This window comes from Sceloporus occidentalis, unplaced genomic scaffold (genome assembly GCF_023333645.1).
Source record: "Sceloporus occidentalis isolate IW3139 unplaced genomic scaffold, rSceOcc1.0.p SCAF_5, whole genome shotgun sequence".
Lineage (NCBI taxonomy): Eukaryota > Metazoa > Chordata > Lepidosauria > Squamata > Phrynosomatidae > Sceloporus > Sceloporus occidentalis.
In genome coordinates this window covers 79,985,335-80,001,597 of record NW_028316985.1, presented here as the reverse complement: position 1 = coordinate 80,001,597, position 16,263 = coordinate 79,985,335, and the positions used below count along the sequence as shown (strand labels likewise).

General features: G+C 39.2%; 1 protein-coding gene across 4 annotated transcripts in view; it reads left to right on the top strand.

Moving 5' to 3' along the window:
* Positions 1-3,606: 3,606 nt before the first annotated feature.
* LOC149312361 (GRAM domain-containing protein 4) overlaps positions 3,607-16,263 on the top strand; it is a 116,654-nt gene continuing 103,997 nt past the window's right edge. Inside the window, exon 1 of one of the 4 annotated variants that reach the window (XM_089524463.1) lies at positions 3,607-3,679. In XM_089524463.1, the coding sequence (XP_089380589.1) occupies positions 3,672-3,679 (8 nt within the window). In that variant the 5' untranslated portion in view covers positions 3,607-3,671. Of the gene's footprint in view, positions 3,680-10,656; positions 11,041-16,263 lie in introns of those variants that run through there. The other 3 variants (XM_089524464.1, XM_089524461.1, XM_089524462.1) reach the window with 3 other exon arrangements.

Here is a 16,263-nt window from a genome sequence, read left to right as displayed (position 1 = left end):
GTTGATTCAACAGACATCAACCTGATAGGTATTATGCTTTGATGAGAACATAAATACCCTAAAGGCACTACATCCTTTCTGATCTTGGAAGTTAAGCAGGGCCAGCCCTGGTTAGTATTTGGAGGGGAGAACCTCAGTGAATATCAGGTGCTGCAACCTATATTTCAGAGGAAAAAACTGGCAACACCACTTCATATTCCTTGCTTAAGAAAACCTGTAAAATTCATGGGGTCACCATAAATTGACAGGTGACTTGAAGACAGACAGACACACAACACACAACCATGTTTCTCTCTCATATATATATATATATATATATATATATAGAGAGAGAGAGAGAGAGAGAGAGTGAGTATGGGAGAGATGTTCTAGAAGATAATAGTATGAATGTCAGATTTTATTTTATTTTAAAGAGGCTATTTTGAATGGCATTAAAATCTTGATCAACAAGGATCGATTAGAAATTTCCCCTTCTCTCTTGGTGACTCGGTGGAGGCCTAGAAAGTAAAAGCAGAAAGTGCTGGGAAGGAACTGTTTTGTTTCCATTGAAAAAAGGACACCTTAATTACAATGGCAATTCCTGATGGAAAGTAATTTGTCTCCCTTTCCTCTGCTTTTCAGCAATCAGCCTAACTAGTAATTTAAAGAAAGACAGTGTCTGCAAGAGACAATGTGACAAACCTCAGCAGCTCTTCCCAGTTGTTGCTGTCATCAAACTACAGGTGATGGGAACTGTAGTCCAACATCTGGAGGGCCTCTCCTTCTCCATCCCACATTTATGTGGAGAAAAGTAATTGGAATACCTGTCAATTTTTATTCATAAGATGCATAGCATTTGAAATTTTAAAATGCAGGGACAGTAGAAGGCAGCATTAAAAGATGAAGACCACATTACAGATGGATTGATTCGATTCAGATAGCGACTGCCCTGAGTTTGCAGGACCTGAGCAGGTCTGTTGATGACCAGGTCTCTGAGGTTTCTCATTTATAGGGTCACCTACACTGGAGCCGATTTGACAGAAAATAATAAGAAATATATCTTCTGAACATTTGGTTATTTCACTAACACTCTGGTTAAATAAAATATTTATGAATTAATTCTGTATAGATATTTTTTCAGGGATTTAAATATTTTTTATGTGCATGTTTCTGGGAAAACAAAACATTGGCATCATAGTTATGGCAGCTAATAAAGGAGCTTATTCTTCCCCCCCCCCCCCCTCTCTCTCTCTCTCTCTCTCTCTCTCTCTCTCTCTCATTTCCCCCAATGATTACAATTTTCAGCTAAACCTTAAAGTGGTTTTTAATGAAAACAATTACAGCGAGAGTGATTATTCCTTTCATTCTTTAGCTATTTCCTAACCATCCACTGACAATACAGTAAGTGCTGAAATGTAGAAAAATCTCTTGGTAATTCGGTGTACTACAAAGCATCATAATCAGTGGAATAAATATTGTATTTTATGAATGCGGAGAATAAAGGCAGCAAAATGATGATTACATGAAAGTTGGGCTTTTTAAAATCATTCTCATTCTACCAGATATGTTGATATAATAGCATAACATAATATCAAAAACAAATGTATAATAACATGCCAGGTTATTCAGAAAAGAAAAAAGGTGGGATGGAAGTTTTGAACTTAATACTATATTCTTATGGTTCCTTATTAACATTTTAAATCTTCACTCACTTTACAAGATTGTTATTAAATTAAGATAAATATTATCGTGGAGAATATAATACACTTGTTACAGGATGAGCAGAAAAGACAGATTTCAGTCCTAAGAGAAAAGATTTTAAATTTGGAATAAGGATGCATTATGTCCTAATATTTTAAGATTGATGTTATTTTTGTGTAGCTGACATTTCAGTCACCAAATGTGTAAAAACCTACTTACGATTAAGTCCTACTGAACTTTGAATAGACATAGATAGGACTGCACTGTCAACTGGTGAACTAGGCAATTTTCAGGTGTGCAAACATGGTTTGTGGAAGGTATGTGATTCAAAGGGGTAGTTTACGTTTGCTCTCAGTGATAACTATCCCATGCAAGTTATACATCCCACTATCATCTGTTTCTTCAGACAAAAGGTTTCTTAAAACAATACGGTATATTAAAACCTAATACTTTTCATTCATTTCCTAAATGTAGCACACTTAACTAAATTATTCTGTGCCCAAAGTTATTTGTAAAAGTGTCTAATACTATGTCGGAATTGGCAATAGGGTCTATTGAACAGTCACTCAATGAATGTTATAAATGTCTGAGACACCTGGGAAATCAGGTACTGGGGAAGATTTAGCCTTATTTCATCCAAAATGTCATAGAAATAAATACTCTGTTGCTAGTAATCTAAAAGAAAATCGTTACCAAACAATGTGTAAGTGGTAATGGGAAATAATGCAATTATATAGCATCAAACATATTGGGCTTCCTGTATTTATGTTCTGAGAGCCACCATGGTGAGGTGGTCTCAATGTTGGACTAAGACGCCAGGAGACCAGGCTTGAATCTCCCCTCAACTGTGGAAACCACTAGGTTATCTTGGGCAAATCACATACTCTCAGCCTAAAAGGAAACCAATGGCTAATCTCCTCTGAATAAATCTTACCAAGAAAATGTTAGGACTGGATTACCATAAATTGGGAGTTTACTAGAAGGCACATAACAACAAGAAATTTGTACTCTGTTCTGCAATAGTTTTTTGCCTGCCTCATGAATTGGTGACCGATTGATCATGCATTCAAAGTATCAGTGTGCATACGATTTCTTATGTATTTGGCATTTGATGCTCATGCTACAAAAACAGACTCTATCTCATGATTTGTCCCAAATTCGTAATAGCGATTAAAGAGGGATAAAATCCAGAGATATTCAATCAGGCAAAAGTCAGTTCATGCAACCTTCACTTCCCACTCTAGCCTTCTGGCATGAGTCCAGCTGACATGCCATCTAAATCTCATTGGTAAAGGGGAGGGAGGAAATCCCCAGTGCATTTATATAAACTAAACGTATCTGCAGAGTTAGGCAAATTAGCTGCCATTTCTCTGCATGCTAGATCATGGGAATAAAAGAAAGAAGTGTGGGAAATGCAAGCATATTACTAAGTTCTTACTGAAATAAGGAACAGCTTCTGTAAAATATGAGAACGGAGATACTGCCAGTCGAACAGCAGGTGAGAAACTCGACTATAGCCCTGGATCATTCAAACAAGCCCCTTAAAGTGGTACTATTTGAAGGAATGTATTATTAACAGCACAAGGAGAAAGAAGGTGTTTCTATATGAGATACAGAATCTGTCATATTCATTTCCAGTATTTATTTTTCCCCTGGTTGAATTTCCCCAGAAGGAATCCATGCCCAGTCATTTCTTGATTCATAACTTCTTCATGAATTTGCCGCACAGAGATTTTCTGTGAGCAAAGGGCATACGATGACAAAAAAAAAACAAAAAAAAACCCAGTAGTGTTTTCAAGGCCAGGAACATCTGACTCATCATCATGTGAACAACATTTTCCAAAAAATTAAAATCCCCCCCCCCCAATCATCACTAGAGCACAAAAATATAAAATGTGTGCCAGGACCACTTAGTCAATAGGAACAGAAGGATACATCGCTTCAGATAACAAGCAAGCAGAGGAGCTAAATCTTACAGCTTTTCCAGCCAAATGATGAGGTATGGCTTAGATTGTTTACTATCTTGTCTGTCTATCTATCTATGTACCAATATAGCAAACTAAGGCCACAGTCCTAAACCAAGTTATCTAGGTCTATGACATATTGAGCTCAATGCGATTCACTTCTGAGTAGCTATGTATAAGACTGTGCTGTTAAGGAATGATTTTTGGATGTAAAACTAACAAAATATTCATAGAGCCAAATAGAACATGCTGAGGCAAACAAAATAAATGCAACATATTTTATTAACTAGTAAATACTATATGAGAACTAACTGTACTATTTGGGAGCAAAATCAAATCAAGATTTTCTATATTTAATTTTATATTTAATTATATAAAATATAGATTATAGAACACAGTGTCTAGATTCACTTAGGCAATCTAAGAATGAAATCATACATTTGTTTATTCAGATGTAAGCTCCTCTGGGTTCAGCTAAACTCAGGTAAATGTATATATGTACTACTGTAGTCCAGCAGAAAGCAATGAAACTTAAATAAGCTAGGGCTACTTTTGTTCTTTTAGTTTCAATGGGATTTACAGCACAACTCTATTTAACTGAATGGAACTAAATCCTAGATCATGCTGCAGTCATGCTGGCTGGACACCATAATATAAAAAGATAACCTGTTCAGGTTCTTTGGATATAGGATTTCAGCACTAGTCATAACTAATTGGAGCCATCTGTGATATAATCTTGGTTGGTGGCTATTTTTTAGGTTTCTACATATAAATGCAATTTATTTATTGTATATATTTTGATCTCTACAAGGATTGCCAGGTTTTCAAATGGTTTGGAGAACCTCTTGCTTACACTTTGTCACAAGGGGAATGATTCCAAAAGCCAAAGTGTAAACAAACAGCTTCAAACCATCAAACCCCCCCACCACCACCATTTCAACACAGAGGCTCTGTTGACTCTGTGTGTCACTCTCATTTGATTGTGTTCTGGCTTGTTCACTGTGGAGGTACTTAGCAAAGGGGACAATTTAAACTGAGAAACAGAGGTACATAATATGGGGTGGGTGGGATATAGTGTACATCTGATGGGATGCCATTGAGGATTATTTTTTTGTAACAAGCAGTGGAGTAGATTGAGGTTGATTGACTCAGACTCAAATTGTTGCAATAACGCCATCCTCCCTGCGCACAGATACATCACCTCCTTTTCTTGTAATGAAGGATGTAAAAAACGAAGCAAAGGGAAATAATGCCAAAGAACTTGCAAAATTCCAGCAGGCGTAACTATTTGTGCTCATACTAAAGGCTGGATGGATAAGAGAGTAGAAGGGGGTTAGTGCTTCCAGAGTAGATTGAACTCTTGCCTTTCACCATATATATTAAAATACTGTACTTACATTGACCCAAGGATAAGTCGACTCAGTTGTTTGGGGTCAATTTTTCAACATAAATTTCTAGACTTATACATGAGTATATACGTAGTCTAGCATGTTCATTTAAAATCCCTGACTAAAACAGTCAGTTAGTTGATTAACGCTTGCCTGAACAGAAGGATTTTTGCCTGCAAGTAGAAGACTAGCCTATATTTCATTTGGAAGAAGATTCCATAATTTTGGGGAGGCCACTGAGAAAGTCTTCTCACACATCCTCACCAAATGTAGCTCTCAAATTGCTGGGACAAAGAGAAGAGTCTCTCCTGCGTATCCCGGAAGGCTTACATGAGAGCATATAGTCTTTCAGATAACCTGGACTCAAGTGATATTCATTTCTATTTCTTACAGAACAATCAGGCTTCAATACTTTGGACCAGATATGGCCCCAAGTAGAGCATATTCAGAAATTCAAATGGGAGGCAAGTAAGGTATGCATCACTGTGACCAGATCAGACATCTGTGAAAAAGGGTGCAACGGGCATACTAGTTTTCATTAGGCAAATGCATTCCTGGCCACCACTGAAACTGTGGAATTCAGCTTAAGAGTTAAATTGAGGATTATAATCAAACTGTGACTTTGTATCATCAGGGGGAGTATAACTCCAATCAGTGAGGGTTCAGTCTTATTCACTTTTGTCTGACCAGAAGCACTTCTGGATTAAACTTTTTATTAGATTGTCTCATCTAGTCCATTATTGACATCAGACAGTGGTTTAGAAAGAAAACAGCTTCCTCAGATTTTGATGGAAAAGATATACAGGGGTCCAAAACACACTGCAGACCCCTTTAGCTGTCCTGGTCCAATACCAGGGAATTCTATGAACTGTAGTTTAGTGAGACATTTAGCCTTCTCTGTCACAGAGTTCTGGTGTCACAATAAACTACAATTCCCAGGATTCCCTAGCACCGAGCCAGGGCAGTTAAAGTGGTGTCAAGATGGATTATTTCTACAGTGTGTTTTGGACTAGAATTGACATTGCAGGCTTTGAACACACACATTAATTAATGTTTTCAAAACCAAATAACCCCCAGGATCCCTATAGAATGCAAACCAGATTTTGGTATCTAGGTTTCATGGCCTTGGAGCTTTGCCTCTGATGACTAACACACATCCTCTTATATTATAGAAACATTTCCATGTCTGCTAATATTTGTGTATTTGATAAAAACAATAAGAACAGAACATTAGTGGGACAACTGCAGTATTGGCATATACCTGCAGACTTACTCAAGGAAAAACAATGAAGCACAATAGGCTTTTGAATTTATATTTAAAGCACAGAGCAGTATATATTAAAGAAGCTTTTTATGTATTAATTGCATGGGCAGACAAGTTGTGTAAGACAATAGTTGATGGCTGGTGTTCTGCTAAAATGAGGCTGTATTTACATCAGATATTACTATTAGAATTATCATTATTACTATTATTTATGCATCTACATAGCTCAAAGCAGCTAGAAACACATTTGAAATATTACAAATTAAAAATACAGAAGGATTAAAGGTATAAATGTAAGTTTTTAAAAGCAATTAAATAATTCATGGAGTTAATGCATTAAAAATATTAAAATACATTCAAAGACTGTATACCAACCTTAAAAACAAAGCCACATAGAATTAAAAGCCTAACTCTAGTCAGCTGGAAAAAGCCTGACAGCGCCGAAATGTTTTGATCTGCCATCCAAAGGAGAGCAAGGATGCAGCTACTCTGGCCTCTCTCTCTTTCTACTTCCAAAGTCTGGGAGCATCCACCAAGAAGGCTCTCTCCCTTGTACTAAACAAATCAAAGCAAGATAAATTAGATATTCTTAGAGTGCTCCATTCTGTGCTTTATATTCTTTACTGAATCATAATCATCATTCATTTTTTAAAAAATGTTTTAAAACTTGTCTCCCATTAAAGATAAGTGTTTTGCTCTTATACCCATACATCACTTAATTCTCTAGTGGGGGTGATTCATCAGCTTACATCACTCTTATGAATAAGCAGAATTCAAAGTAAAACCAAATTACACACTTGAATTGCTACCTGCTTTCTGGACCCAACTGATATATAAAAGAGAGAGAGGAGTTGGAGGAATTAAGATGACATCTACACAGATTAAAGCAGGGGTGAGCAGAACGTAGACTGGATTTACTGGTATGCAGTAGATAATATGCTGTGGATCATCAAGGATTTCTGATTCTAATTTGTTTACCAATAGCGATGACATTTGCCTCCAGATTAGTTTGCTGAGATGAAGAAACCTTGAGGAGAAAAGACAAGGAATGGATTTCTGTGTGTAACAGGATTACAATTTAATTCCAAAAACAAATACCTGGACTGAAAGGCACCCAAGACCTTCTATTCCTTAATTGTATACTTCTTCCACTTTCTCAGCAACCATTTTACCTTGGTTCCAATTGGGCAATCTTGGAGGTCTGAGAAAAAAGAATAAAGTAGACCACACAAAAAAGAAATGTATTCCTCCTGCCACTTTGACACATGGCCTGTCGGCTCACCAATGATACCAAAAAGTGAGCTAGTAAGGAGAAATGGCTTCAAGAAACAGCTTGGAGTGATGATAATGCTGCAGAAAAGACCCCTCATTGGGCAGAGTGAGGCAATCATGACATGCAGCAGTTCAAAGTGTGTATCTGCTCCTATTTCTAAGCAACTAGTTTGCACTTGACTCCATCAAATGGACTTTTGGTTTCAAGGGTGAAAAATAATTTGCACAGATTTGAAATCTGCTCACTCTTGGCCTAATGTCTCCAAATGTTCTTCATTTCTATTGTGTCATGCTTTGGAGACCAGGGTTGAAAACCAGGCTCAGCCACATAAACCCACTGGGTGACCCTGGGCTAGTCACACTCTCAAGCTCAGAGGATTGCAATGACAAACCTCCTCTGAGGAAATATGCCCAAAAAACCCCCCTGAGATAGATTCACCTTAGGTGTACCAAGTCAGAAATGACTTGAAGGTACACAACAACAATAGCATGCTTAGCATTGAAGACAACTTAAGAAATTCAGTGTTCTCTGCCTAACATAGGGGCTTGCAGCTTCACAAAAGAAGGAGGCAACCTGGATCTCAAGAGAAGTATCTTTTAGTGTTGCTAATAGAATTTAAATTTTATTTCCCAGAGTACCATACTACTAGCAGAAAATACTGCAGACCTGGAACAACTACTACGAAAGATCAAAGAAGAAAGTGCAAAGGCAGGCTTATTGCTCAACAAAAAGAAAACAAAAATAATGACCATGGAAGATCTACACAGATTCAACCTAGACAATGAGGAACTTGCAATAGTAACAGTTCCCGTATCTTAGGTCAAACATTAATGAGAATGGGGACTGCAGTCAAGAAAGAAGAAGAAGACTAGGAATGGGGAGGGTAGCTATGAAAGAATTAGAAAAGATCCTAAAATGTAAAGAAATCCAACTGAGCACAAATGTTAGAATTGTACTAGCCACTGTTTTCCCTATTACCATGTATGGTTGCAAGAAGTGGACAGTGAGGAAAGCAGATAGGAGGAAAATCAATTCATTTGAGATGTGGTGCTGGAGAAGGGTGCTGAAGACACTGTGGACAGCCCAAAAGACAAACAAATGGGTCCTAGAACAGAGCAAGCCTGAAATCTCCCTGGAAGTCAAGATGATAAAGCTGAGGTTGTCATACTTTGGTCACATCATGAGAAGGAATGATTCGCTGGAAAAGGCAATAATGCCTGGAAAGGTGGAGAAATGTAGAAAGAGAGAATGTAGAAAGAGGGAAACAGAAAGCGAGGAAGACTGCATGATAGATGGATGGACTCTATTAAGCACCTTAAGGACCTAAGCAGATCAGTGGAAAATAGGGAGTATTGGAAACGTCTCATCTATGGGGTTGCCATCAGTGGGGATTGATTTGAGGATGGTTAACAACAGCAACAAATTGATACTTGAATAATTTGTGGGATAACAGCAGGAATTGGGGCTAATTCAGATTGCCCTGCTGACAGGTTGCTTAGGAAACTAGGTTAGCTAGCTTTCTCAAAGCTGAATAGGCAAACACACATTACCTTATGCATCATTTTCTTTTCTGTATTAGAGGGGTGGGGGAAGAGAGAAAATTATGTGTCATATGTTTCCGTTGCTCTTTTTGTGAGCGAGCGAAAATGTTTGCAAGAAGGAATCACAAAACACCTGGAGCACTCTATGCCTCAGTGGGCCAGGCACAGGAAAACAGAATAGCTGGGTTTCGCAAAATCCTAAAAGTCAGCACCACTATCCTATCTATACAGTACATCATTTTCATGCTTCACATTCGGAACTGTAAACTGGCATACTGTGTGATTTGCATTGCCTTTTTCTTTGTAAGCAGAAATTGCACCCTGAGCATCATCCATCTCTCTGGGATGGCTGTAAATAAACAAACAAACAAACAAAAAGAAACAAGGAACTGCAAATGAGGGTCTTCAACTTTCTGACCCCAACCACTCTGGATGATTTTAGGAGTGCAGCGGAGCTGAGCCAAATAGTATGTTCGCTAAAACCCACTTTCCTTGACTGGAAAAAGGTTTGACTAGACCAGAGAGATCCAAACTTTTGATAGCTTTGTATACAAAAACCCTATTGGAAGCAGCATGTGTTAGTTACCCAAGAGCCCATTCCTATTGTTTTTCCATAGAGAAACAACTTCTTTTAGATACCTGCTGGTATCTAAAAGAGAAAAATAGGTAAATATAAATTGAGTCTCCCTTATCAGAAATGCTTGGGATCAGACGTGTTTGGGATGTTGGAATATTTTTCATATATAGAATGAGATATCTTGGAGATGATAAAAGATTGCATGTACAGCGCTGTGTAAATTTACAGCGCTTCATAAATAAAGGTTAATAATAATAATAATGATGATGGGACCAAACTCTAAACATGACAAAAAGAAAATAGGTTGGTCTTGGGGGTAGGGTTGCCATAATTCTCTACTATAAACCAGGACAAAATGTAGGACAAAATTTAGACCAAAATGTAGGACTATTGTAGGACAAAATTTAGCCCAAAATGTACGACATTTAAGGTCCTCCATTTTTCTTAAATATCCTACATTTTGGTCTAAATTTTATCCTACAATAGTCCCACATTTTGGTCTAAATTTTATCCTACAATAGTCTTACATTTTGGGCTAAATTTTATCCTACAATAGTCCTACATTTTGGTCTAAATTTTGTCCCGGTTTATAGTAGAGAATTATGGCAACCCTATGCAAGTCACACTCTCTCAGCCTCAGAGGACGGCCAAAGACACACACACAAAAAATACCACCCTCTGAAGAAACATTGCCAAGGAAATAGCAAATAATAGAAAATCATAAGTAAAGGTGTATGTATGATTGTAATTTTTTTAAAAAAGGAAATGAAAATAAATTGGCTTTATGTGTGAGTCACACTCTCTCAGCCCAGTCAGAGGATGGCCAAACATAAGAAAAACAAAAGCCACCCTCTGAAGAAACCTTGCCAAGAGAAAACAGTATATACATAATAAGTCTGAGGAAGGGAAGGCCCCCAGCAGCAGCAGCAGCAGCAGCAACGGCCACAACGGCCTCCCTGAGGCCTGGCTGAGGGAGGAGGGCTGCTCCTCCCGCTCTGGCTCTCTGTGGCGGCCTGCGAGGCTACTCCCACCCGAGGCTTCCCTTGCCAACGAGGCGGGACTAGGCCCGGCCCTCTTTGCGCGCCCAGGAAGGCTCATCATCATCATCATGCCCAGGAAGGCAGGGAGGGAGGAGGAGGAGAAGGGAAGGCAGGGAGGCAGGAGGAGAAGGAGGAGAAGGGGGCCAGTGTGAAGGGGAAGGGAGGCACTGGGGCTGCCCGCCTGAGAGGGCTGCAGGCAGCCTGAGAGAGTGAGGCCAGGCCCTCCTTCTTTTCCTCCTCCTTATTATTCTTTGGACATTATTCCAGCCCTGAGTCGAGCTTGGATGAAAGTTTGGTCCGAATTGCGCGCTGGGTAAGAGCCCTTCCTTCCCTCCTTCCCCCTAATGATTCCCTCCCCATCCCCAAAGCGTCCTCCATTTTGAGGATTAAGATAGAAGGAGCATAGGCACTTGCATGTCTCTATATTCGTGTTTTAGCTTTTATTCTGGCCCTGCTGCGTTGCTTTCTCTCTCTCTCTCTCTTGGACGTCCTCCATTTTGAGGAGGCAGGGCTGAGAAGGAGCCACTTGCTGTATTTATATGAGTGCTTTTAGCTTTTATTTGGTCATTTCTTGCTTTTCTTTCCTGGAACGTCCTCCATTTTGAGCAGGCAAGGCTAAGAAACAGGGCATTTGTATTTATATGAGTGTAGCTTTTATTCGGTTATGTCCTCCATTATGCCAGTGTCCTCCATTTTGAGCAGGGCTTAGAAGCATTGGTCCATAGTTATAGGAGTATTGTGTAGGTTTTAGTCGGCCATGTCCTCCATTTTTTCTTCCAACGTCCTCCATTTCGAGCAGGGCTAAAACCCAGGCATTTAAATTTGCGGCTTTTGTTTGGGCATGTCCTGAATTTTGTCAGTGTCCTCCATTTTGTGCAGGGCTAAAAAGCAGGCATTTACATTTCTAGGAGTGCTTGCAGCCTTTGTTTGGTCGTGTCCTCCATTTTGTCACTGTCCTCCACTTTGAGCAGGGCTTAGAAGCATCAATTCATAATTATAGCAGTATTTTGCAGGTCTGATTTGGTCATGCCCTCCATTTCTCCTGCAACGTCCTCCATTTTGAGAATGGCTTAAGCAGGCATTTACATTTCTAGGAATGTTTTGTCGCTTTTATTCTGTCATGTCCTCCATTTTGCCCCCTGCAACGTCCTCCATTTTGAGCAGGGCTTAAGAGGCAGGCATTGATACTTCTAGGAGTGTTTCTAGGTTTTCTTTGGTCATGCCTCCCTTTTTATGGTGAATGCCCCCCTCATTTTGAGCATGACTATGAACCATGAAAATATATATATATATATATATATATATATATATATATGAGAGTCTTTGGAGCTTTTATTCTGCCTTGTCCTCCATTTCCCCCCTCTCGCAACATCCTCCATTTTGCGGTGCCTTGTCCTCCTCGGCAGTGAGGACACTATGGCCATTCCCAGAATCCCACAGCCTTGAGCCAGAGCTGTTAAAAAAGTGGGATAAAACCATACTATTCCTACAGTGTGGATGGTCTCCCCTTGCAAACAGGATAACCAGACGTCCTCCTTTTTCCAGGACACATCCTTCATTTCAACCTCCTTCTATCTAGGAGGAATTCCACAGTATCCTCCATTACGAACATGACTATGAAGCATGGATTTACATTTATAAGAGTGTTTTTTTAGCTTTTGTTTGGCCATGCCCTACATTTTTCTTCAATGTCTTCCATTTTTTCTCTTTAGGAGCTACCAGAGATTGCTTGGAAACATGTTGCTTCCCAGCCTCCTTTCTTCTGACCCTTTGCACAGCTTGGTTACAACTCCTGTCACTCACTGTCACTTTCCTTCTCCCCAAAGGAAGAGAGATACCTGACCCCTTTGATGGAAAAAGGAGGGATTGGGGATACCTCATCTCTTTCCCCCAGGAATGCCACCTCTTTGGATGCCTTTGTCTGGTTGTTGTTCTTGTGTCTCTGGTGTTTTGTGTCTCTCATGCTTCCCTGCTTTAGATAACCTATATGGTTGCTGCCTTGGTGAGGACAACCAAATAGGCACCAGGTTCTCTCTTTCACAAAGGGAAATCTCAACCCTTTTGAACAGAAGGTTCAAAGATAGGACATGCCCTCAAAAAGGAGGACGTCCGGTCACCCTGTTTACAAAGGGAGACCAGCAGGGCTGTACCCACACTGCAGAAATAATCTGGTTTGACACCACTCTAGCTTAATATGGCCCGATAACAGCGGTAATATTATGGACTTTGGCATCATCCTTCCGATCAGCACAACTCTGCCTGCTTTTCTATCTCCCAGTTAGATAAAATGGGCTTTATTTATTTATAAATGTATATATTTATATAAATGACATAAGTAAATACAATTTATTCTGCTATGTGTTGTTGTTCTTACTCCATGTCACACTGTTCTGAAATTGCGTGACGGGCACAAGGGAGGCGGTGGAGGAAGACCCGGGTGTGTCTACACTGTAGAAGTAATGCAGTTTGACCCCACTTTTAACTGCCATGGCTCCATCCTGCAGAATCCTGGGATTTGTAGTTTGGTGCAGCACCAGCACTCTTGGGCAGAGAAAGCCTTGTAATCCCAAGATTCCATAGGATGGAGCCACGGCACTTAAAGTGGCATCAAACTGCTTTGGCCCCATAAAGACTGCCGAAATAAAGCTACTTTGGGTCACTTGGAGGTATGCTGTTTAAATGATGCATTCATCCTAAGAGTCTGGAAGCCCTGGACTGGATCCTTAGGACTGGATCGTGGCTTTGGCGCAGCTTCCGGACTCTTAGTATGCATGCAACATTTAAACAGCATACCTCCAAAGTGACCTGAAACAGCTTTATTTGGTCCTGTCTGTATGGGGCCTTAATTTCTACAGTGTAGATGCACTCTATGGGGAAGCTGAATTGTTCTGTTAGGAGCAAGATCTTGTGGTGGTTGCATGGGAACGCCGGGGAGTTTTACGTAAATACACAACAAGGCAACCTATGGAGTGTTGGTTTAGTTACTTTGATTTGGCAACTGGTGGAAGTAAATTTGTTCCTTGCATGTGTCAAGCCCAGTCCCCTCCCAGCACTAGTGCTTTGGCAGAAAGTTGTACTTTGCTTTGCTTTCCAGTTGGAGTGTGACCTCAGTGCTGTCCTCATGGAAAGCAAGCATTGCTGTGCTTTAGTGTCTGGTTTCAAAATCTTATTTGTGAGCCCATGGTTGTGTTGCTGTTACGCTCTGTAAACAGTCTTTTGAAATATAGGTGGATGTTATTGATTTCCAAAGAAGTAACTCTCTTGATCTCTGACAGCATAAAAAGGATGAAGGGAGAGGGGGAGGAAAAAAAGAATATAGCAGAACTTTTAAGACTTATTTTATTGCTTTTATTTTTGTGGATATAAGCCCATAAATAAACCCATGTCTTTGGAAGTTCACAGATATAAATTTTATATACAATTGTGGGAGTGGGATGTATTGCTTATCTCTTGTTCCTGAGACCTGTTGTCATAGGCACTGGTTGTAGGTACATATTTGGTGCCAGTGTCAGATCACTTGGAGCTTCCATCCGCCTGCCCCTGTCTACTTTGCAGGGCTATGCATATGCTTCTGTCCCATTGAAGAAAGGGTGGAATGCATGCAACAAAGTTTTGGCCAGCCTTAGTCTGTCTTAAACTTGCCAGATGTATTGACATTATTATAGAGAGGATGCTTAACGCCACTGGGGAGAATTTTTCTTTAACTTTGAGGTGACAGTGGAGGACAACTTTTGTAATGCTTTTTTTGCTGAAGTGCTTAACTGTTTTTAAAGTGCCTTCACAGCACAATCCAGTCGTCTGGCGATCTCCATTAAGATCAGACAGTGGATATAATTTCCATCATAAACATTGTCTGGAGAAAGTTTTCCTAAAACATGGGGTAACCCAGTTTTGTTTTGTGCCTAGCTTTTTCCTTTTTTTGAAAAAAACAAAACATTTCACTGGGTGAGTAGTTGCTTAAAAGTATTTCTGATATGTCTTTGGGAATGAAAGTATGTTCTTACTTCTTTCATCTCGTAGCTGGCATTCCTTTCTCACGTTCACAGGTTTATACTGGTTCAGATAAGGGTGAATTGAGGTTTGGTTAAATAGGATCTAGTAGGTTCTCTTTTTTTAATTTAATGAATACTTTGTCGACACCAATTATATCTTAATCTCAGATATGTCTTTTCCTGCAAGAGAGAGAAGCCTCTGATCTTGATCAGTAAGCAAGCAAAAGAACTGTGGGGTAGGATTCTGAAAGGCACACTTTACTCTCTGTTCTTGCACATTCTTATATGTCACACACAGCATGGGGATCTGTGAACTAAATGAAACAGTGATATGATTTGGTGTAGGATATGAGCAAAGAAACCTTGCTTCTCCAGAGGTTTCTATAATTCCTTCAAAACATCTCGAGAGCCCGAGGTTTCTCAGACCTTGTATAAAACAACTTCATGTTTTGTTTTGTTTTTGGATTGACTGGTACAGGACTCTCTGGATGTGTCCTCTGTTTGCACTTCTAGCAAAGTAGATTGGTTTAAGCCCAGACAGTTGAAATCATTGATGTGTATTTTATAGATATCAACTTCAAGAAAATGTATTTTTTGAAATATGCTCAGTTTATACCAGTGGGTTCACAAATGGTGTGGCGGGAACCTGGGGGGAGTGTAAGAGTTGCTCAAGGGGGACATGAGACTTGGAGGCCCTGGTCTCTCCTCCTCCACTTCCCAAACTTGCTTGAATTAACTAGCTTGAACAACATTGTTTCCTTAGAAAATGTTAAATATGTATAAAGATGTGAATGTAAATTCACACTAAACAAGCAAAATATTTTATTTATATACTACATCAAGTGGGATGGGATGCCACATCCACATGTAGATGTAAAGGGGGGGGGGTGTCCCATGGATAAGAAGTCTGAGTACCACTTGTTTATATGAATGTATATGGTCAGCCAATGTTTGTATTGAATTTACCCTTTTCCTTTCTTACTTGCTTTGTTACTATGCTCTAAAAATCCAACATAGCATTAAAACAACACACATTTCCCCTTATATTTCTTTGTAAAGTTTATAGCAATGGCCATCTGTTCACTTAAAGCGATCAACTCAGTAAAGCAGTTTAAAACATTTTGAGGATATAGTTTTGATTACTTTTTAAAGATAACATCCTTTTAATTAATTCAAAGAACAGAAATAGTTACTTGTGTGAAATTTTATATGCTATGTTATGAAGTTAGAGAGGATAAGAATATGTGTTACATTTACAGAAATGTCACACTGCTTAAATAGAAATTCATTCATTAGTCTTAAGTAGTCACACTGGATCAATGAAAACCTAGTAGGTTAATACTTAGGTAGGTTCCATTGATTCAGTGGTTTACTCTAGTTAGGACAAATTGAGTTAGGCTATGGATTATGATTATGATTATGATGGTTTGTTGTTGTTGTTATTGTTCTGCCTTCAAGTAGTTTGTGACTTAATGGTGACTCTATCATGGTTGTTGTTGTTGATTTTGCAAGATTTGTTCAGAACAAATCTTGCAAAAAAACCA